The 23,912-nt window shown below is 38.5% G+C and overlaps 1 protein-coding gene across 21 annotated transcripts in view; it reads right to left on the minus strand.

Moving 5' to 3' along the window:
* Positions 1-23,424, minus strand: part of ZNF207 (zinc finger protein 207) — a 72,690-nt gene extending 49,266 nt beyond the window's left edge. For 7 of the 21 annotated variants that reach the window (XR_013347920.1, XR_013347919.1, XR_013347918.1 and 4 more), the window contains exons 1-13: positions 23,260-23,424; positions 22,221-22,347; positions 20,350-20,488; positions 19,176-19,346; positions 17,423-17,498; positions 16,783-16,830; positions 14,683-14,783; positions 13,074-13,234; positions 12,274-12,366; positions 10,808-11,050; positions 9,737-9,899; positions 9,026-9,511; positions 4,762-4,816 (exon numbers count right to left, since the gene is read on the minus strand). Coding sequence is in view for 9 of the 21 variants with exons in the window: in XM_077833713.1 (XP_077689839.1) it covers positions 9,351-9,511; positions 9,737-9,899; positions 10,808-11,050; positions 12,274-12,366; positions 13,074-13,234; positions 14,683-14,783; positions 16,783-16,830; positions 17,423-17,498; positions 19,176-19,346; positions 20,350-20,488; positions 22,221-22,347; positions 23,260-23,300 (1,524 nt within the window). In the remaining 12 variants the exon portion in view is untranslated. Of the gene's footprint in view, positions 1-4,761; positions 4,817-8,647; positions 9,512-9,736; positions 9,900-10,807; positions 11,051-12,273; positions 12,367-13,073; positions 13,235-14,682; positions 14,784-16,782; positions 16,831-17,422; positions 17,499-19,175; positions 19,347-20,349; positions 20,489-21,641; positions 21,698-22,220; positions 22,349-23,259 lie in introns of those variants that run through there. The other 14 variants (XR_013347925.1, XR_013347924.1, XR_013347922.1 and 11 more) reach the window with 12 other exon arrangements.
* Between the last annotated feature and the right edge of the window lie 488 nt (positions 23,425-23,912).

The raw sequence follows: 23,912 nt of genomic DNA on the forward strand, positions 1-23,912 counted from the left end.
AATTCCTAGTCAAGACAAACCTTGAGATGAGCTCATTACCAGTGTTTTAAGATGAGTTCAGCACCATTTAAAATGGTACTATTAAAACTAGAGTTTTCTGCTAGGGAGACAGATGGTTGGAGAAATCAAAAGAACTGGTGCACAGACTTGCAGAGAAGTGTGGAGTATCCCAGCATTCAAGATATACCATCCTACTAGATATAATTTGAATTAAGGTTGAATAAAAAGCCTGGATCTTAACAACACTACCCTGTGTCTGACGACCTGAATGAAATGTGGATGTTGTAGTGGAAATCCAACTGGTAGTTCACCTTTTCCTCCTTTACTCTCGGGCTTTACGTGGGGACCATCTGGCCAATCAAGGACTGGTCAGGACTCCTGACTGTGGATCCTTCCACGCCTCTTGAGAAAAAAGTTGGGTTGAGAAGTGAGGCGCACAAATTGTAACCACCCTGAGGAGTCTGTTGTATTTCAAGTCTGTGTTGGCCAAGGGATCAAGAAATTGTGGATTAAAAGTCTGGCTCTCTTGCATAGAGGTCCTCAGTATACGTAGGTCACTTGGCCAGCAATGATGTTGCAGTTAAACTGCAGATACACTAGCAGAAACATGATACCAGTATTCATTCTAGCTGTGATTATTCTTATCTACTTCCTATTCTGATGAGGTAGAGATCTGCAGAGAGCTGCCATCTGAGCAATGTATTTTTACTGAATCACAACAGTCAGATGATTAAATGTGTTTTGCACAAACACAAAAACTCAACAAGGTCTATTTCCAAAGCAACTATCCTCAGTTCTTTTCCCACTCCTAAACTAATATCTGGACAAGTTTTTATGGCAAACACGAAAATGGACCACCACTACATTTGTGGCAGAAAGAGGCCACTAAACCCACTAACTGCTTTTCTCCAGATTGGCTATCGCAATGGTTCTTAACCTGTGGCCCAATCAGCACAGAGCTGCAGCCCATGTGACATCCTCAGGGCCATACAGGTAGTATTGGATGCAGCCCACAATGGTAAATAGGTTGAGAATCACTGGGCTATAGAAAATCCTAGTTACTTTAATGCAGTGGTTCTCAAACTGTGGGTTGGGACCTCAAAGTGGGTCACGACCCCGTTTTTATGGGGTCGCCAGAGCTGGCATTAGACTTGCTGGGGTCCAGGGCTGAAGCCGAAGTCAGAGCCCCACCACCCAGGGCTGAAGCCCTCAAGCTTCGGCTTTGCCTCCTCCTCGGCCTGCCCCATCCCCGGACAGCAGGGGTCAAACTTTGGTTTTGGCTCAGGCTTCGGTCCCCCTGCCTGGGGTCATGTAGTAATCTGTTGTCAGGAGGCAGTCATGATGCAATGGAGTTTGAGAAACCCTGCTTTAGTGAAATCATTTTGAAAATAGGCACACTGGAATTAAGTATTTTCCACAGCACTTAAGGGACAGCATTTAATACTAATATACAAAGTGTTCTGTATAAGGCAAACATCACAGCATTCTAAAGCATCCAAGAACTTAACGCATGGCATGTACTTTGCCACTCCTATTATTTACCTTGCATGTAACGAGAGATATGCGCAAGTTCACCTGATTTAGCAGTTTAACATTATAGCATTTCTTGTCCATGAAATATAGGTCCTTGTAGCTTTAAATGGAATAATACCTAATGCTTCCATTAGAATGTAGGAAAATAAGAGTAATATTTTAAAGTGATTCTTAAGAGCCTTTGGGAAAAGACACGGAAGCCAGAAATGGAGCAACTTTGTGACACACAGGGTATCAGTAAGTTCACACTACTTTGAATTAGGGAATTTCTTGTTTACAATTTAAGTTTTTCCTGGCAACATCCTCCTTAGATCCACACTCAAGGGTGTCAGACAAGCTTCACACTAGGAGCAAGATTTTTTTCTTCAGAACTAGATTTGTGTTCAGAGATCTTTTTGAAACACTTAAGATTGGTCAGTTGATCTAGGAGCTGAGGAAAAACTATTAAATTAAATAATGTAAAGCAGTGTGCCATTATGGGTGGTTAGAAGGAAAGCAAAGCCTCTCTACCTTTTATAGGTCATATATCACCACTGAATATTTAAAGCAAATGCAAACTGCTCTCTTGTTGCTTTCAAATTAATACATGGACATCAACTGTGGCACTGAATTAAGATAATATTGGCATGCCTGCTGAAGTCACTGAGACCTATGAACTTCAAATTTTTACTGAAATCTCAAAACGAGAAACTTTTGAAAATCATAAAACTCCCTTAGAGGAACAGGGAGAAAGGGAGAAGCGAAGCTTGTGTCTGAAGACCAACTTGAGATTTCCGATACCACTTGAAATGCATTGAATTGAAAATTATAGCAAAGGAAGCTCAAATACACACAACATCCTACAGAATTATTCTGGAGTGCCACTGAGTACATCTTTCGGAAGTAGATAGCAAAGCGATTAGTCTTCCTCCAGATGAAAGTTTCTACTAGGATTCCAAGAAGTATGTTCTCAAATTTACATGAGAATAACTAGTGCAGAAAAGAAAATATCCCTACAGTGATAGGGGAGGAACGAACTACAGTACTTAGTCTCATTTCACAAGATAGATACAAGAGAATCATCAGGTTTTTTTGGCATGGTGAAGAAACATTTAAATTATATTAAGAGCATTAGCACAACAGAAATAGGAAGTGCAAGTAAGTGATTTCTCATGACCATCCTAAACTAGTATCTTCAAACAATGCAAAGGTGAAAACAAATTGATGGTTTGAGTATGACACTGAACATTTAACTGCCACAAGGAATATATGTTTATTGGATATAACCCAAGTGTGGATCAAAGAAGGATACTCATCTTTGTACAAATGTACACTATGGACAAGGGGGAGGGTATACATTAATCTACATTTGAACATTTCTACTACAAAATACACCTGAAGACTTACCAAACCAAATGCAAATATTTGGATGGAAACTATTTAGTGTCAGTCTATTAAATGGTGATATAAGGCAGACTGAATCAATAATGAATATTAAACACTAAATATCTCTGGCTCTTTTCATTAATTGAGTCTTAATAGAATGATTCAGATACCTGTAGCAACACATACAACACACTACTTATTCAATTCTCTTCTGCAAGAAAACTCTTGCCTGTGACCAGTTTATGCAAATAAGGAGACAAGACAGTGAAGTGACCTAAAACATGCTCTTACAACTTGAATAAATTTAGTATAAAAATGCTAGTTACTGTAGTATTGTCTTGTAGTGTTATAAATGGTAACATCAAACTGACAGAATAAGGAATATAACACAAATTGCTCAACAATTACTTGAATACAGTTAACATTCAGTGCGTAGGTCTCACAAATTTGGGCATTAGTGAGGATTAGAACTAGTTTCTGGAGCTCACCAGGAAGGATCAGAAACCCAGAAGGGGTTCAGAATGTGAGTGTGGGGAAGTTGGGCAGGAGTTCCAAAGGGGGAAAGCAACAGGGCAGAAGGAACACGTTCCACTCTTGTAGGTGACAGTCAATTGTATTAAAGACAATGTGAGCCACAACCAGACTTGTGAAAGCCATACAAGTTAACCATTACTTAAGGAAACGTTAAAGAAATTGAACGGTTTCTATGGTGCATCAAAAACTGTCTTTAAAAACTCATCTGCTGCAGCAATTTCAAATAACCTAGCAAACATTAATTTTTTTAATTTGGAAATTGTAAGAGTCAAATGCTGCCAAGAGGCAGTCAGATTACACAGGAACAAAACCTATTCTCAGGCTGAAATTGCCTAGGTATCAAATGCTTTCGCAAGAAAAAGGCAAAAGGGCAGTCCGCTCAAACAGTAATTTTAAAATTATTTAAGGATAGTAAAGTTCTCATTTTCTAAATAAAAGTACAGTTTTATCTTCAATACTGTTGATATGGTAACGGTAGTTATTAAACATGTTAAGTTACATTGAAAAATCCCTCAAAATTCGCAATGAATGCCATGATTTTAGAATACATGGTGCAACACACCAAACTTTACAATATTATGCCTTTTTAAAAAAGAGGCTGATGAAAAGGAAATCTTTCAAACTGACATTTTTGCAAAATCTACAACTTCAATTTCTCATTCCTTTTTTCTATTTACCAACTCAAATCTGTATTTCTTCTTTGCAGGGCTCTACATTAATATTTACTCTTCTGGTGTAACTTTCATGGTATAACATGTGAAAACAAAAATGTTAAGTATATCACTATATCCTTCCTTTTATGGAAAATTATTATTCAGGGTTCTATAAATACAGCTAATTTTATGCCTCCAGCTCTGACTAATATTCTTATAATTAATACTGTAGGCCTAATAACTAAACGGATTTAAAGTGTTATGATAAAATTTCTGGATTTCAAGTAAGTAGCATTCAATACATTTCCCCAGAAAAGGCAACAGCATCACCCAACAGATGTGTTCATATAAGCTACATGTAGTTCCATTATTAAATATTACCGTCAAAAAAATAGTGCATGGAATTTGGAAAAAAGGGAAATGGCTGAAGGATAAAGGGAAAAAAGTTGCATCCACATCGATCTTAAATATCCCTTCCCCCCAACCTCTTCAAAAACACCACAGCCAATAAGTATGAATATTAATATAGAGCCCATCTACCAAAAGATTATAAAAATCCTAAATTAAATTAAATTTAGGGGCCTTCACCAAACTTGCTGCAAGTTTGGGGACATAGATATCCAACAGCCATAAAGCTGTGAAAGCCCCCAGAATGAATAAAATAAATCCCACTTGCCTCAGACTGAACAGGGCAACACTGAGACTCTGCCTCAGCCTGTCCTATGGCAGGGCTATAGGAAGAAGAAAAATTTAAATTTTAGAAAAACATAACCCAATTAAGTGAAAGACATGCATTCAAAATTAACAAAATTCCAGTGATCAAGCAAACAAAAGAAGTTACTGCCTTAGCATTTGTTTGTTAATTCCAAACTAAACCTTTTATACTTTCTGACTATTTTTGAGTTGTACGAAGTTCTGACTTTAGATTACTTCATTTGTAGCTTGATGACTGGAACACAACTCTGTTGTCTATGGGTATTTTTCCCATAACTGATGGCATTTATTGTACTAGTTCACAAAAAGTAATGTTACGTGAAAATCCCATCAGCCACTGAAAAGTTTACCCTCACCTTAGTGTCTTCTGTAGTAGCTAGACCAGTACAATTATTAAGATATTTAGTACCAGACAAAAAAAATTTAAAATAGTTTTAGAAATTGCAACACCAGCTGACAGGCTAGTTTGTTACAGTTTCAACTTCTGTCATCAGAAGTCATTATATTGCCCTTCTCACTGTGTAAACTAAACAAGTCTTGCTTTTTTTCTTTTTGTCTTGTGTTCAGAATTCTTTGGTTTCTGCAAAATAATTTCAGATTATATGCTGTACTTTATCCATTAGTTCACAGAAAAAATGGATTACCATTGACTTGAGTGCACTACACAGGTAATTTGCTCTGCAGCTCCATACACTCGAAATGAGTGCATGCACCATGCAAACCACAGAAGCAGTTGAATACTTTCTAGAAGCTTGTGTCCTCCTGTGCATGCACAGAGCAAGGGTTAATTATTCATTTTAATTATCAGATATGCATCCCATCCTCAAACTTATTACCAGTATCTTGAATCTATGATCTGAAATAGAGGAGCAATGATTTGCAAAAAGAGTAAAAGCTAGTCATGAGGAAAGTCTTACTAATCATTCACCAAAGGAAAGAGTTAGTTCACTCACAGATTAGAGACCACAGAAACCAGTTAACTTTGTAAAATCTAATTTAAAAGGTAACCTCTGTGCTGAAGGGTGGTTTAACAACTCAAGAAAGAGATGATATCAAGACTCCTGGTTTATAATTTTGGCTCTTTCAATGATTTGCTGAATGATCTTGGGCAAATCACTTATTTTCTGTCTCTAAAATGGTTAGAATATGTCTACCTCACAGGAGTACCATGAGGCTATTTTAAAAATGATTTAGATCTTCTAACGAAAAATGCTTAATCTTTTGCACAAGCATTGACTTTCCTCATCTGTTTCTAAACATTTGCCTAAAAATTATTCACTAAGATGTTTTTAGTGCCTACACCAACATTTGGTTATGTAGTTTGCAAGTCAGTCAACCAATCTTATTTAATCATAAATTCTCATTTCACTATGAGATATGGCATGCTAATCTTAGGGGAGGGGATTTAAATGGTTAATCCATATAAAAATTACTTTATCTGAAAGCAGCTTGTCTCCTCAGGAAACTCTACTGCAAGTCTGACACTCTGGACATAAATGAAACGGGAGGCCAGTAAGAGACAGCAAATTCTGTAAGAACATTCCCACTGAAAAAGAAGTGACAGCAACTCAAGGTAGCTGCATTACAGGTCTCCTAGTAGAGGAAACAAAACAGGGAGTGTCTACCTGAGAAATACCAAGAACAGATAACTAAACTTTGCCAAGTATATTTGTAAGAGATTTCATCCATTCAGGTCCTGTTAGGAACAAAATAAAGAGATCTAAATGTTTCCAACCTCTAAGTAGCCAAAATAATATTTGTGAGCTATAAAATGATGCTATCACCTAACCAGCCAAACAGTAACTATTTAAGAAATGAGAACTATTTTGGACTAAAGGACAAATAACAACAATTAGTAGAGCAGATCAAGTGAGCAATGCATGCATTAAGGTTCTTGGGTTTGGGGTTTTTTTTTTTGACTACTCGTCCTTGAAAAGGGGGGGTGGAATGATGTAGAGCAGAAAATAAAGGTTTTTTTAAAAATGGATTACAGAACTACAGCAGGGGGAAGGAGGAGAGATATCCTTAGAGCATCATAAGAGCTTGAGAAAAAGCTGGAAGTTCCACAGTTTTTACAGGCTCAATACAAATATCAACCTATTGACATGAATGTTTTTAGGTGAGGTATAAAAAAAAAGTCAAACGTGTTAGGATAGCTTTAATGTTTGGGTTTTTTTGAATGATTAGAGGGATTAGAAGAAAGGAATACAGAAGACAACCAGCTTCCATCTGGAATACAACAATGGACATATTAAATTATGATTGCAGAGAAATGGAAAAGTGTGGAGGGAGGGAGGGAGGGAGGGAGGGAGGGAGAGAAAAAAAGATAACTGAAAACTCAAGGCCAGTTCATAATGCATTTCCAAGCAAATTACTGAATGACTCTGCTTATTTATTCTACATGTTAGCTGACAGAATGGCCAGCAGGTAAACGGCGTCTAGTGCCTAGAAAAATGCTTCTTTATGACATCTGGAGAGCTATGGATCTTGCTTAAGATTAATACAAGTTTCTGGAGATTTGCCAGATAAATTTCTAAGTTGTTAAACCAAGGCCATATAACTAGAAATTAAGATGCCAAAGAACCTGAGACACTATATAATGAGTTCCATGGGGCCACATACTCTACTGGAAGACAGCACAATGTTCTGGATATCTTTAATTTTAAAATTTGCAGACTGAAAAGATGGGGCACGAAAGAAAAGCAATGTGAAGTTCCTGGTACAAACCATAGCTGTAAAAAACCAAAGAACTCTCTTCCAAAAATAAGAATAAGTCACAATGCTTAGTGTTAGAAAAAAAAAACAGGAAAACCTACTACACTGATGACCAAACTAGGGTAAAGGCTGCCAGCCTATGCGATGGAAAAACAAGGGAAAAGAGTATCACCACAACACAAGTGGCACAGATAAGATACAACTTATGGCTGGAACTTGTATTTAAAAGTCGATCTGCAAAGGAAAGCAACATTTGCCATTTTCTGCTTCTTGATGTTTAAAAGACCTGGAAGCCCCCCCATCACAAAAAGTGTTCTCCCCATGTTTGTATTTTTCCATTAGAAATTTAGCTCAACACTGGAAGACTAGTCAACTAAAGAAGTAAGATATACGTCGTATCAAGGAAATTAATCTGAGTAAGAAGGTAAGAGACAAATTCAGATTCAAAATTCTGATTTGTTAACTAAGTAATTAAGACACTTGGGAGAAGAGTCTCAAAGGTTCAACACCCAGGCACTTAATGGGCTGAGAAAACTTTCAATCCACAAGTCATCTTGTGTCCAACAACCACCACCACCCAGAGACAATCAGATTTGTAATTCCTTATATTTATGGTAAAAGCAGAAAACAAAATCCCATTCTTTGCACATCAGAGAGGCAAAACATGGGCCACAGGCCTATTTTTCCTTTTTGCAGGTCACTTTCAATACAGTAGCAATAAAATCACTGAGTGTGTGTCATGCACCTAAGCTTCTAGAAGTTTTCTCCTGAATGGCTCCTGAGGTTCATGCATTGATGCAGTCACACATCCAAGAAAGTTATCTGAAGAAAGAACTAACAGGATGCATCTGGCACTAGGATTTACATCAGCCAGGGGTCACAATTACATCTTGCTAACATGTGAAAGTGCCAATGTCATCTAAGATTTATTGTGGACAAGAAGAAAGGCCTATTAAAGAAACCTGTACCATTTTAAACAAATTATAAACGATAGATGAGATGTACCCTGTAACTTCATTCCTATTAATCATTTTTTTAAAAGTTAGTTAATAAGTGTACAGGTCTATGTCTACTTGCTTAGGAGACTACAACATGCAGCTAAGTGACAAAGTTCAAACAAGAATTAGAGTATATCAAAAGAGCAGCAGTAAATATGCGTTTATTACACCAATAACTACTGTGGCATGCATCTGTACAAACCTTGCAGGCAGTTGTCCACAGCTGGTCATGAATAAAAAGGCATATAAATTTTTGTCTTGTTTTATTACAATGAAGTTTATAACAGTACAGAAAAGTCACACGACCTTATTGGGTCAGTTTACTTAAACCCTGCAACAGGAGGAACGCTAAATACATTAAATATTGTTACATGTTCAGACTTTTAAATGTACAGGTAGTTGGGAATAGTTACAGCCCTCACCAAGCTAAGTTGGGGACATGAAGTCCAACAGCACCTGAAGTGCTGTGAAGGCATCACTTTACAAATAGCAACATAATGTTACAGAACTTGCCTTTAAGATGGTATGTTCATGTAATTCCAGCGCCTTCACAATTTAACGAACCATATTTACTATACTTCACTTCTAAAAACCTAGATGAAACATGAAAAAGAAGCCATACAGTATAAATTGCAACATCAGGAAAAGTTCCTGTTTTATTATTCCAAATAAATTTTTCCCATGTAAAATAAGAATGTCCAATAGTTCCTTGCATGTGGGAAGATATTTTTTTTTAAAAGTCACAATGAAGCCTTAACTGACGGAAGCTTGGCTATATTAACAGCACAAGATGAGAAAAGGTTTAATCTCCAAACCTATTAGACTGTGTGTAGTAGCATCAGTAGCGGCCACCTTGCGACATTACAGGAGGTCTCATTCCCATTGGAGGTCGAGGAGGTCCACCTTGGTAAGGGGGCACCATTGGAGGTCCCTGACCATATGGAGGCATCCCTCCAGGAAGGTATCCTGGCATGCCTTGGTGATGAGCACCATACTGACCTATGAACAAAACATTTTTAAGATGAAAGTAAAAGTATCTACTAGTTTTCTTTTTTAAAAATGTTATTTTAAAATAAAGCTATTTTAGTGGATTCAAAAGGTTAGAGACAAAGTTAAACATTAAGTTATATTTCTGTAAAAACCCATCCATTTCAAATTAACTGCTGCTTCTAGATTTAAAAAGCTTTCAGTGAACTCAAATGTATTAGGAAAAAGTGTGATTACCATGAGGAGGCATAGGAGGTCTCATTCCCTGTTGCTGTGGAGGAATTCCAGGTTGTGGTGGCATCATACCTCCAAGCGATCCAACTGATGGATTGCCCATGGATACCTGTCCTTGTCGAGGGAGATTACGTTGATATTTGGGCAACTGTGCCCTTCTCTCTTCCTAAAAATACAGCACACATACATGTTTTAACACTCCAGAAAGAGAAAGGTAGTTGAAATATTAATTTAAATATTGGTGCAGAATGTCCAGGTACATAAGCCAGAATTTATAAAACTGAAATTGTTACTAAAGGTAGCTTCAAAAATAGAACTAAATTTGCTATTATAAAATTCTCAAGTATATTACCAATAGTATCTCTCTTTCCCAGGAAAGCTACCACATAGTGCAAGTTCAACTATTTCAAACTGCTATACTAATACTGTCAACTCTAATATTTTGCACATAAGGAGCCAATCCTCTCAGGGCTGAAAAAGATGAGACTCAATCTCTTCTTAATACTAAAATTATATGTAAAAAAAATCTCAAATGAACTGGGAATCTAAAGGACAAATCTAAGTCTAACCTGAATTCTAACCTTGCTTAGGAAAGCAGGATGCACTTTGTCTTGAGATTTTTCAGTTCTGAACTTGGAGAAGAGCATCCATATAATTGTTTTTCATATCTGTCAGGAGCACTTCACAATTGCTCAGTCTCACTCGCACCAGGCTGCCTAGCTATGTGTCTGTATAACAGTTAGAACTGTGCCAGATACATCAGCCTGCAGAAGTGAGAGCCAATTAAGGCAGAGCCACACTCAGGAGGGGTTATTCTTAGAGTCAATGCAACAGTTTCACCATTTATAAAGGTATGGTTAAGCAGTCTTAACTCTATATTACGTTATTCACCACCTTGAAACTGAAGATATATCCCCTCACATGAATTTCTGATAAATTAATTCAACATATTTTATACTCCTGCCAGCATTAAAGTCATCCTGGGATAGAGAAAAGTATCCTGTTAACCACATAACAATTGCAATGGAAACGTGAGTTGCATTGATCAACTTAAGAAAAACGGTTTTAACTTACCAGTGATATATCCTCATCTGGATGGATCAACTTACTGGTTGCACTGGTTGTTGTAAGGGTAGCAGGCTTACTTGTTATAGACGTAGCTGGTTTAGCTGCAGTACTGTTTGTTGTGCTAGTGGTTGAAGCTGTAGACTGTGTATAAGCAGGGAATGTAGGTTTGGGGGGCTCTGTGGTTGTTGCAGGTGTATTATTCAAAGGTTTGAAATCAGTACCCACTGGTCCTGGAACAGCTGCCTGAGCCTGTGAAATAAAAAATTAATCAGTAGAAATACTTACTTTTTAAAATAAGACTCATTTACCTGTTTGATATCTGAAACTTTCCAGTAAGATACACAATTAAAATAAGCTAGTCCAAAGTAATGTTCAGCCTCATCACATAATACTAAAGCAACTGAAAACAAAGACAAAATAAAACCTAGTGCACACACTGTAAGAGTCTAGATGTTGCAGGTCAAAAGCAATAGCTAAAACAAAGGTACAAAATAAAAATTGCATATATATTCTGCTGACTTTCTTGCATAATTTCACCCAAAACATTCCATTTAATATATAAATCCTTTACGGACCACTCTGCTTTAGTAAAGACAAGCTATGCTGAAGTGAATTTCTATTTCTGTTATTACAATTAGTGTACTTTAGCAATCATTAGTGAATACAACTCCAAGTGTTAGCATTCATTAATGAAATTAGATGTTTTGAAAATCTTGGCTTTAACTAAACCTTTCAGTATAAGATGTCTAACATGTCAGACTTTAAAAATTTAAATTAATTTTGAAGCAGTCTCTCCATAACAAAAACACTGCAATAGTCTTGCAAAGGTCTTTTAAATATCTGTCTACAGCTCTTCCTGAAATTTTAGTCTCATTAATGATTAAAGTGAAAACAAATTTGAGGTCCACTGTGAAACACAAGAGGCTGGAGTCAATCCTGTCTGTGCTTAAATTAAATTAGAGACAAGACAACTTTGCTTTAAAAGTAAAATACTACAAAAATGAGTTTCACTCGAGGGAATGCTTTGGCAGTAGCCAGCATACATTTTCAAGTCTCCATTCAACCTTCTAACTGAAGCCAAATGTTTCAATTTTAGAACATAATGCAAATTAGAGTTTCCCTATATTAAGATTAAACAGCATGAACTAAAAAGGTTTCACCATGCATCAAGCTAACCACTGCCCACTAAAATGCATTTTGCTGCTTTCATGCTTTTTTAACCCTTCAGAACCAGGATGTAGTATTTCTCATTTCTTCCCATTATCCAAGAGAAATTGAACACTTCGAAATGTGTATTCCTACAAGATGTAATATACAATTAAGGATTTTGTAGTTTTACCAGCTAAACATAATCAGGAATATAACAGCAATTATCTGAAGATGTTTAGGCAGACAATTTCAGATTTATATAACGGTCCAAAGGGTTAAGTTGCAAAGCAATTCCTTTTTTAAAACTGCAACTTCCTGCGTACTTGTGCTGTGCTAGGAAACAGAGCTTTAGAAGATGCTGACAGATTTTCTGAATTGGATGAAGCTGTACTTGAACTTGTGACAGGTGTCCCCATCTGTAGCATAAAAGAAAGGAAACAGTGAACAGTCTCCAAACAATTGGGTGGAAAATATCCATATGGAAGGATCTCTTATCCAAGGGACTGAATTTTTGTAAATGATTATCTTCCATGCAGAAGTCCAAAATGCAAAAAGGACATTATGAAAGTTTCTGCAACATACTTGAAAGCAAGTAAAGAATTAAGGATGTATTCATTTACAACAAATGGCAATGGTCACAAGCCTTAAAAAAAAAAAAAAAAAAATCAAGAGGCCACAAGTTGAAATCCTGCTTAAAACAAACCATGACAAGACTTGTGCATTGTGAACTTTAGTGAAAGTTTTGAGAAGCCAAATCTCCATCTGCTGACAGGAAAAAAGTTCAGCCAACCATTCCCCTCCATAAGGGAAGTAATGTCAGAGTGCTTTGTCCATCCCCCACTGTCCCACATCCGCTGATAGAAGTTATACCTAGTTCCTGGGCTGCTATAAGACACTGAAGACAGGGGAAATAAAAAGTGAATAAAAATCCTTTTAAAAAATCAGCAGCCTAGTGTTAAACTGCATTACAATAAAGAGTCAAAACAGGTGAGAAGTTTTATCAATTACTTTTGTAGTATCTTCAATGAGAAGTACTAACAGTCACAATGATTTAATTTTATAGTCCATTGTAAGGGACAAGACTAGATAGTTAAGATTCCAGAGTCTCTGAAGGTCACCTTACCTGTCCTGCACTGGGGAAAAGTGGTTTTGTAACTGGAGGCTGTGGGGAGGGTGCTGCTACAGCAGGAGCTGGAGGTCTATTAAGAATGCCTGGTGCTGTCACAGGCTGTGCTTGTGTCATGGGAGGCATACCAGGACGAGGACCAACAGGTGGTGGCATACCTATGAAAATAGGAAAGAATCTGTAATAAAAACTCAAGCACAGGTGAACAGAAATATTCCTTCTGAGTACACTATTCCAGAATGTTTTAAAAACAATATGTGCAGTCTTGACACAGATAAGCCTGTAATGTCAATGTACATTTTATCAGCTTGTAGAGACAGCTGTTTTAGATAGTCACAAATTAAACACATATGCATGTATAATATAAATTAACACACTCACTTATAAGAAAGACTGAAGTTTTGTCACCTCCACCTTACAATTACAGATTCAATTTTGAGACACAGGGAAAGGACAGACAGGAGCTTAGGTACTCCTCCACCCCCCCAACACAGTTGTACAAGTTCTTTCCTTTTAACTCCACATGCAACTCAGAGAACCTGTGTAAGATTCACTAACTAAACCTAAGCTGCCAACTGCGTGATAAGGCTGCTACAAAGCCTGGACAAACTGTTTGTCATTAGTGGAGAATGAACTTTATGGGGCTGGTAGCAAAGTGTAAACTCAGATCAGGCTGTGACTGATTGCTCTGCAGAGGACATGGAAATGGCGCCCTCAGACAGCCAATATTGCAGACTATTAAAAGACCAGGTAAGGCAACCAGAAACATAATTCTTCTGACGGTAGACATATTATACGTAAAAGACCTTTAAATTAAGCAACTTAACTCACTTGCAATACTTAGTAATTTAAAAAAAAAAAAAGATTTAACCAAACTACTTTTGGACATGTGATTGCCATGGAAGGTTCTCCTAAAACGGTTAGTACAGTTAACAGATGCCCACAATACTGGTTACAAGCAAAACAAGAGAAAAGCTATGAAGCAATTTTTATAATCTTATAGTTATGATTTAAAGCAAAGCAACGCTTCAACACAAAGAAACACATTAAAATACTCGATCACCTAAACAAAAAGTCTGGAGAAAATTTGTTGTGTAAAATATAAAGCTTCCTGAAATAAGACAAAAGGGCTCCCCCAAACATAGTGTAATACAGTCAATTCTGGACAGGAATAAACTTATTTTATACCATCTACCTAATGGGTGTGAATCTTCCAGCCTACTCAGTTGAGTTTAGGATCGCAGGTGAGTTTAAGACTGCACCAATTTCAGCCAGCTGTCAGTAACAGCAGTCAAAACAGCGATTTTCTCTTTTCTAGGATCCTGAAGTACCAGTCAGCTGCTTTTCACAGCTGTTTCAGCGTTTAAAAGCTTGAGAGAAAGGATAATGAAAGAGGAAAAACAACTCTCCACATTTTCCCTCTCCAACAAATAAAAGTGTACTATTTAAAAATGTTAGTTTGCCACCAAATTCTACCCTTTATCTTTGTGGAAAGCCACTACTGAATTATAGAAATCTAGTATGAAGTATGGGTAGCATACAGCCCGACTTTTAATCATATGAACCCAAGAACCCCAAGTTAAATAAAAGATATAATTTAGCTCACCACAGTATGAGTTCGACATCACTGACCTACCTGGTGGCATACCAGGCATAAGAGGTGGTATTCCTGGCCCAGGAGGCATCATTCCACCCATTGGCATCATCCTATTAAAATATAAAATAGAGACTAATATGAACACTAATGATCTCCTATTGAGACTATTGGCACACACTAATATTAAGCTAAAGGTGTTGCAAGTAACCTAGTTATTTCCACCAACAGAGGAATTCAAGTCATCTTGACTCAGTAGACAAACCAGTCCCCAATAAAAGAGGTTCCACTGTCAACAGGAAGAGAAACAGTTTTCATGTGGGACTCAATTCCTTAAGGTGACATCAATCAGATTTAATATCAGACTGCCAGGCCTAGTCTCTCCATTAAAAAGGTACTCCAGCATGTCCTTTTCAATTAATTGGCTCAGTTTCAGTGTAAGTGGCCTACTAATAAATTGTATACCAAGTGTAATGCTAAGCTAATTAGTACCCCACTAACAAAATGCCCAAGGAAATTTGTTTAAATCATGCTGTTACACTACCCCTCATTTTTTAAAGACTCCAGGATAACATAAATAACAGTCTAACCTTGAACAATGTGTAAAGAGACAGAGTCAACTTGAAATCAAGTTAGTTATACAAAATATTAATCAGAAGTTTCAGGTACTACATACGTCTGAGGTCTCAGGCCAATTTTTGTGAATACACAACCACATCTTCCTATTTTAAAAAAAAGTTTCTGCTTCCAATGTTGTCTGACAGACAACCAAACAGGTAAAGATGACTACATAAAGTTCCGTCAAATGTACTGAAGAAGGAAACATCAGAAAATCAGTTTCCAGTAATTCTCGCTATGCTTTGAACAGCAGAATTTGATTGTGCCCATCTAAGGTCATGGCTTTTTCTCTGTTCTAAGAATAAATTCCTCTCACCTACTGGATATGGTTGAAATTTCCTCCAATATGGAACACTGGTATCCCAATGGTCCCTCCTACCATCTGTAGCTGCTAAACTCCATTAAAATAAGCTAAAAAGACATTAAATACTGTCCTAATATTACTTTTCAAGGTAAGCAATTTAGTTACCACAGGATTTTATTAAATGGGAGGCAAGGTTTCCACAAGATAACATATGAAGAATGAGGATTCTTAAGCTAGAAACACCTGCAACCAGGCTAGGGAAAGTAGTGAAGGCACCCCACAGTATCAAAAGATTCTCTCAGGAACTCTTGGATGAGGGAGGCCCTCCTACTGTTACCATGAAGATGCACTTACAAGAAACAGCAGAGATATTATGTAATGAAATGGACATTTGTTTCTTAGAATCTGAAAAGAACAGGGCTAAAGTACAGTAAGTTAGAACATATTATTTCATTGGCCAAGGCTAGTCTTACTTATCCTGATGTTCCCTTATTTTAAAAAAAAGAACGAGTGGAAATCTGTTTTAGGTTAAGTTAGGCTTTAAACTGGTAACAATGTAAAGTCATAACTACAATCTATAAGATTGTAATTGGTTTGATAGACTAGTGCAGTTTTTTGGCAAATTATGTTCCTTACTATATGGCATAGCATCCATCCAGATTAAAATTTGACAAAGAGCTTTAAGTGCCACTCAGACTAAAAACCAGGGAAAATTGGCAAAGCTATACATTTCAAAACCAAACAGAAAAACACCCACGTAGAATGTAACTGCAATAATCAGACTGATCACCACAGTTTAATTTTTTCTAATTAAAAAATTGTACATGACATTAAGCAGGTTGCTTAAGCTATATATCAATGAATCCTCACTGAAATGTTTTCATTAAAAAAAAAAAAAAAATAACCACCCACTACTCACAGGGATTGACCAAATGAGGCTGAAGACTGCTGCAAAATGAAAGGTGAAGTAGGAAACAAGACAGCTATTGCAATGTTATCTCCCTTTGTTTTGTCTTATAGATCCAGATGGAGATCCCTTATTCTTAACAATGAAAACCTCAAACTGTGCACTACACAAAACCTAGTTACGGAACACTAAAATATTGAGAGGGGCTCAATATGACACGTTTCATTTGACATAAAATGGCATAATGAATGTACCTAAATTACATTATTAATTAGATGCTTACATGTTTTCACCGCAAAATGACTGCATGTACTTTCTCTGTTGATGTAATCTGTGAAAATGTATGACAAAAATCAAAAAATCTACCTGTGATTTTCCAAACACATTGTGATAGGGTGTTATGTGTCAACCCCATTAACAATTTAAAAACTCATCTGTACACTCTACAACCAGTCTGTGTAAATCTCATTTAACAAAATCTTAAACTGACTAACAAGCTTGTTCCTGGTTGGATCCACAACTGATGAAAACAAGAGATAACCTCTGATACAATAATGTATATACTCAGCACAAAATTTGACAATGGGTTCATGGAAGGGTTTAAACCAGCAAGTCAAGATTTTACATCCAATTATATTAACTGGGGGGGTGGGAGGAGGAGGAGCAACAACACCACCACCACCACATTTACACATGACCTGCTAAATTTTAGTGACATTTTGACGTTGTGGTATAACCTTCCAGGCCCTATGTTAACTTTAAAATTAACACAAGTTTATAAACCCCCCAAAGTTCCACAGAGATTTTGATTTTTTCTAAAACAGTTCAGAGCCGCTAATGATAGATTTAGATAGCAAACTGCTAGTGTGCAAAAACCACTGCATGAACATAGGCCAACTGATTAAGCCTACATTTTTACTCACCCAGGTGGCATTCCTGGCATAACTGGAGGCATTCCTGGCATCATTGGTGGAACACCTGCCATCAAGGGTGGTATACCTTTAAATTGAAAGTAATTTTTAGATGAGTAATAGATTTATCAGTGTGACACTTCAGACACAAACAAGACTGGATCAACTATTTGTATACAAGCTTTAGAGAAAAATCCTTTTTAACACTGCTTGAAGATATATTTTGCATGAGTTTTCAAGGATGGGGGCAGGTATCATCACTACATTTGGACACGTGATCAGAAAACTAATTTTCTATCACTAAGGGATAGAGACGCTCTTCCTCTTTATATAAGTGTATACATAATCTAGCATTTTGTCAGAAATTTAGCCAGCCTAGAGATAGTAATATCTTACTCTTATATAGCCATTTTTATCAGTAGATCCCAAAGCACTCAATAGTCTTAAATGTAATTCTCCTCGTAACACTTCTGTGAAGTAGGGAAGTATTCGTTTCCCACCTGTAGGGCACAGCAAGGCTAAAGGACTTCCCCCAAGGTGACACAAGAAGTCTGTAGCAGAGCAGGGAACTGAACCCAGGTTTCCCAAGTCTTAGGTTAGTGGTCTAAGCACTTACAAACTAGGCTCCCTCACTAGGGCATTTTCTCTCCTTGACAGAGCAACTGCTTCCCTAAATGGCAGTTTCCAACCTCAGTGAAATTCTTAAATGGCATCAGGAGACAGGCTAATGAAAGCTTCTCCGATATAGCAGATGTAGGTATGTTCATCACTTTTAGTGTCAAAAAGTCAATTTATATAGTATATAAAAGCAAAAAACTATCAAGGGTAACACAGGTAGGCAATGTGGACAAAAAACCCTGTCTAAGGAATGGAAGTGCAAAATGATGAACAAATTATAGACTCATTAAAAATCTGGAATAGGAATATGTTTAAATACGAAAACTACATTTGGTCATGTTAGAATTGAAACTCAACTAGGCTTTTAAGTGAAGAGAGACAAAATTAATCCTTTTATTGCTACTACTTGGAAGGATTTTTTGGAATAAGTTATTCACAACAGAAAGACTATCCTGTCATTAAATAAAAAGAACCCATCAGTGACATTTAGCTTTTCATGTTTATGGATTGTAACGGGTCAGAAGCCAGCCAGTCCTGTTCAATTTATAAGACCCACCTGAGAAGGAGATAGGTGTTTTCTACAAAGGGCTGAGAGGGCTCAGTTGAAGGGGAACTACAGAAAGAAGTCTGGCTCATGTGACTCCCCTGGAGCAGAGAGAGAGGGAAGCAGAATGAAAGGCTTCTGGGCCCCAGCAGCCTGCACTGATTGTGAGTGTGTTACGTTGTGAGCTGTGTTTGAACTAATGAAACAGTGCCCTGGAAGAAGGGCCTGAAGGACTCTGGGAGTGGCAGTGAGCCCCTCCTGGGAAGGCTGGGAGAACCACAGGCAGGTAATTGTCCCAGGAACTGAAGGGGAAACAGAGGCAGTAGCTACCCTGAAGCTAGACCAGAAAGGTGGCATTATGACCATTTTTCCTTGATTGGTACCTCACTTCAGCAATCCTTCTAGCACTATTGTGACATTTCTTAATGTTGTATTTTTTTCAAGAAAGAAGATGTCAAGACATGACTGATGCTTAAGCACAGCTAAGTTATACTGTCATATCTAACAGTGTTGGGAAGGTGACAGACCATCATCCTAGCGTTGAAGTAGCATCTCAATGAAAGTATTTGGTTTTTCCATGTTAGCTTTAAAAGCCTATGTTACCTGGGGGTATTCCTGGTGCACCTGGCACAGGAGGCAATCCCGGTTGTGCCATTGGGGGCATGTATCCCTGTTGCGGCTGTACTGGTTGTGGCTGAAATGAAGTTGAAGCTGTAGATTCATCATCATCATACTCATCAGAATCATCTTGTTGTTTCTTCTTCTGGCTCTCTGCTAAAGAAATGTAATGAACACTGTCAGATTAAGAACAACACAAATCTACAGCGTTTAAAAGCATAGGATTTCATCTACTACCTAGGTGTTCCAATTTGAAACTAACTTTTAAACCACCTTTCTGGTAATTTGCAACTATGTATTTAACGAAGGAAGGAAGGAAAAATTTTACATAACCCTTCCTCCCTTGTGTTATATGTGTGTATGAGTTGGTAAAGTGGGGCAAGAAACCCTACCAGGATTATTCTTAAGAACTGCCACCTAGGTCTGCATGCCACAGCTTAATCTACGCAGTAGGGCTCTAGGGGGAGGCTAGAACGCCAGGGAAGTTCACAAAGGCATTCTTAGCATCCAAGAAGTCCAAACCTCTATTCTATTTATGCTGTTTTTCTTCTATCCACCCTCAAGTCACAGTTCCTGCTATGTAACAGGATAATCCTTTTCCAGACGGGTACTTGCCAAAGCAGTTACTTTGGCTAGGAGAAAATATCATTAGTCACTTAAGTTGCCAGCAAAGCCTACCAAAGTAGTTACAGAATGTATCAACTTCTCTAGCTGAACCAAAACCACTGATGATATTCCTTACCTCCACTACCTAAAGAGCAAGGCAGCTCCACTAATCAAATCTGAATGGCCATGTAAAACCCAGGCCACTAAGGATTTTCCTTCAAACAAATCCTGTTGCTAAACTATTTCCTCAGGACCAGCTTTAATTCTATATTTAAAGTATTTACTTTCACAGAGCACGAATCCCAACTATTACAGTTTTATGGTTTAAACAGAGCTCTGTAAGACACTGCATTTCAGGATCAAAACAGGGCCACTATAACATTTTAGTTTCACTACTACAGAAATGCAATTTATACATTCATTAAATATTATTACTTACACCTATGTCATTCATAGTAAATAGGGATAAAGCTATGCACCTCTTTATAGGCTCTAATCTAGTTAACATATTATGGTGAAAATATGATGTAAGTAACTAAACATTCAAGTTTACCCTGAGTTTTTTGTTCAAGTAACCGTCTCCTTTCATCCATGTCTTTTTCTGGAATGCCCTCCATACCATAGATTTCCAGTTCAATGTCCGTTCTTCCAGGAATAGCATTTGGAACAGCATCTATTGTTTCTTTATGCACCTAAACCAAAAGAGTTAGATTCCTTTATTGCAATCAGCTAAGATTTTTGTGACTGATAACATTACTTCTACAGGTTTCAGAGTAACAACCGTGTTAGTCTGTATTCGCAACAAGAAAAGGAGTACTTGTGGCACCTTAGAGACTAACCAATTTATTTGAGCATAAGCTTTCGTGAGTTACAGCTCACTTCATCGGATGCATACTGTGGAAAGTGTAGAAGATCTTTTTATACACACACAAAGCATGAAAAAATACCTCCTCCCACCCACTCTCCTGCTGGTAATAGCTTATCTAAAGTGACCACTCTCCTTACAATGTGTATGATAATCAAGGTGCTGGAAATGGCCCACCTTGATTATCATACACATTGTAAGGAGAGTGGTCACTTTAGATAAGCTATTACCAGCAGGAGAGTGGGGTGGGAGGAGGTATTGTTTCATGCTTTGTGTGTATATAATAAGATCTTCTACACTTTCCACAGTATGCATCCGATGAAGTGAGCTGTAGCTCACGAAAGCTTATGCTCAAATAAATTGGTTAGTCTCTAAGGTGCCACAAGTACTCCTTTTCTTATTACTTCTACAGGCAGTGTCAAATCTTACAGATTATTCTGTTAAGGCTATCCATTTTGTCACCTCAACTCAAATCCATAACAAATGCACATATGTTTAGTTAAATTATAATTTTCTTTTTAAAATCTGTAACTAACATCTACTGGTAATGTCTCTCCCAAACAGCTGCAATTTGTGTTGGCCCCTACATGAAAGTGTTTTGAGCAATTTGTTCCATTACATTTATAATACATTTAACGCTTTTTACTCTGTATCAGATTGCTCAATAACCTAACTTTTGGGGGAGGGGAAAGATGTGTCCAGTCATACTTTCGCAAGGAAAAGAAGTGTCTTTTAAACTAAGGGATGCTGCTAAAGATGGGCATGTGCTACAGTACATTATTCACAGTTTAGCTTAGATAAGAACTACATGGTTTATCCCTTTTTTTAATACTACTTTAACTGTCTTTGTAAATACAGCCTCATGAAGAAAAATTTTAGTCTTTGGCTTGGTCTACACTTAAAAGTTAGGTTGACATAGCGACATCTGTCAAGGATGTGAAAAAAACACATCCCCGATGGACACAGTTATGTCGACTTACCCCCAGTGTAGACGCAGCTATGTTGATGGCTACCATCATTTGGAGACTTGGTATTCCTATACGGATGGAAAAACCCATCAGTCAGCACAGGCTCTGTCTACACTATGGAGTCATGCCAGCATTATGTAATGTAGCTATACTGGTATAGTCTCTGTAGTTTAAATATATCCAGTAATAGGTTCAGACTAAGAAGTGCATTTTCCCTTGTCAATATAAACTACACAGATGCTAAAGCCATTTTAGGAACTTGTTTTCTGGATTTAAAACCAACTAATACATCCTCCCCAATGTCAAGTGTGAATGAAAGGCCAAGATGATCTGTTTAATCTATATGCTATCATGTACATTTGTGACAGCATTACTAAAACCAGTGAGTTTATAAAAAGGGATGTATGTTCTTGTATTAGAAATAGAGAAGAGAGACATCAATGTTTCCTAAACAAGGCAACTGTAGCAAAGTTTTATTTGAGATTCTAGCAGTAATAAACAAATAATCTTAAAAAAGTTTTTAATGCAGTATCACTCTAGGGACAAACTGAACATGAGGCAAGTTATGCATATATTTAAAAAAAGCCTTACCTGCATACAATGTATAGCTAAACCAGGTCCTGTATACAGTTTCTTATGACATATATGGCATTTAAAGTGCTTTGCTTTTTGATGCTGTATAAGGATTTTCTCATCATCAAAATCCCTGTTGCAATACCTATTCAAGATTATTAAGGACATTCTGAAGCTTTAAGATTTTTGTATCAAACAGCTTAAAGGAATGGCAACAGGGAAAAAACCAGGGGAGTTAGATCAAGTGTAATACAATTCTGTCAAAAGATGAATTTAAAACGGTGGCTAGGAAACAAAATTTTGGCTGCAGCAAATTGAACTGATCTTTAATGCTGCCTTCAGAGCAGCAGTCAATCCTTTAGGAGACTGAGGGAAGCACCAAGTCTCATTAAATACCAAGGTTTCTCTGACTGTTGTATGCAGCGTAGTTGTAGCCCTGTTGGTCACACAAGGCGAGTGAGGTCTCTCTAAAGTTTCTCTAAGACAGTTTTACGGCCTCTCCCTGCAGAGATGAAGATTTTTTCCATCTCCACGAATCCACACTGTCCCACCTAGCAGCAGCTTGCTGCGGACAGTGTCATCTATTCCTGCGGAGACTCCTCCGCTCACCCCACTACCGCAGGCTCGCTAGGAGCTCGGTGGAGCTGGCGGGGAGGGAATACCAGGACACAAACACCACCCAGCTGAAATTCCAAACAAGGCGGTCGGGAGGCAGAAGGAGCAGGTCGTGTCCCGCAGCGCAGGGAGAGGGGAGAAAGGGAGAGAAAAGCCCGAGCCCAGGCCGCCTCCTGGTGAGGGAAGGAGAGCGCGGGGCGACTCCCGGTGAAGGACCGGGGGGGGGGGGTGGAAGGAGAGCCCGAGTCGCGGGACCAGGCAGTGAAAAAGTGGAGAAAGAAGAAATTGAGCGAGTGCGGAGCATCCCGGCCAGGAGATTGGGGTGGGGGGGGGGAGCAGAGACTAGGCCACGTTCCGGGGTAACAGAGACCAGGCCGCGCTCTCCCTTTTACCCCCACCCAGTCCCGGCCGGGAAGCCATCCCATTCTGTGGCAAAGGATATCAGCACCAGGGCTTCAGCTGCTTCTTCTTCTTCCGGCCCATCGCGGTGGCGCTACCGAACTAGAGAAAGGCGAGAAGCAGGCACCAGCCGGAGGCCTTCCAGCGGCCTCTCGTAGGAAGACAAAATGGCCGCGCCGCTTCCTCCTGCCGCCGCCTCCAAGCCCTGGGCTTCCCAGGATGCACAGCAGCAGCCGCCGCGACGGGGCTGTCACGTGACGTCCACCAGGCGCCCTTTGCTTCTGAGTCTCCTAACAAACACCGCGATTGCTGACGGCAGCCATTTTGTTTCAACCTCCTTTCACGTCCCGCCTAGGGGCGTAGAACGCTCTGTCATGACGCCCTGGTGGCCACAGGGAGCTGATAATGGTGAGGAGGGAAGGGATTCGGATAACCACCAGCGAAGAGGTTTAAGGTGCCCACAGGCTTGTTGGACAGGACAGACTGTGCCATTGTGATGTGGCGTCTGTGTGTCACTAGGCAACATCTGCAGGTGCCTGCAGACCCCTATCTGCTGACAAAACAGCACTCCAGAACATCACCACAACCTGATTGCACAGCAGCACCACAGCTTCATTGCAAGGCATCACCATGGTAGCCTGCCACAACCAAAACAGTCCTTTCCCCTGAAAAAAGCATCCCCGTCCTCAGGGGTGT

This window comes from Eretmochelys imbricata, chromosome 14 (genome assembly GCF_965152235.1).
Source record: "Eretmochelys imbricata isolate rEreImb1 chromosome 14, rEreImb1.hap1, whole genome shotgun sequence".
NCBI lineage: Eukaryota > Metazoa > Chordata > Testudines > Cheloniidae > Eretmochelys > Eretmochelys imbricata.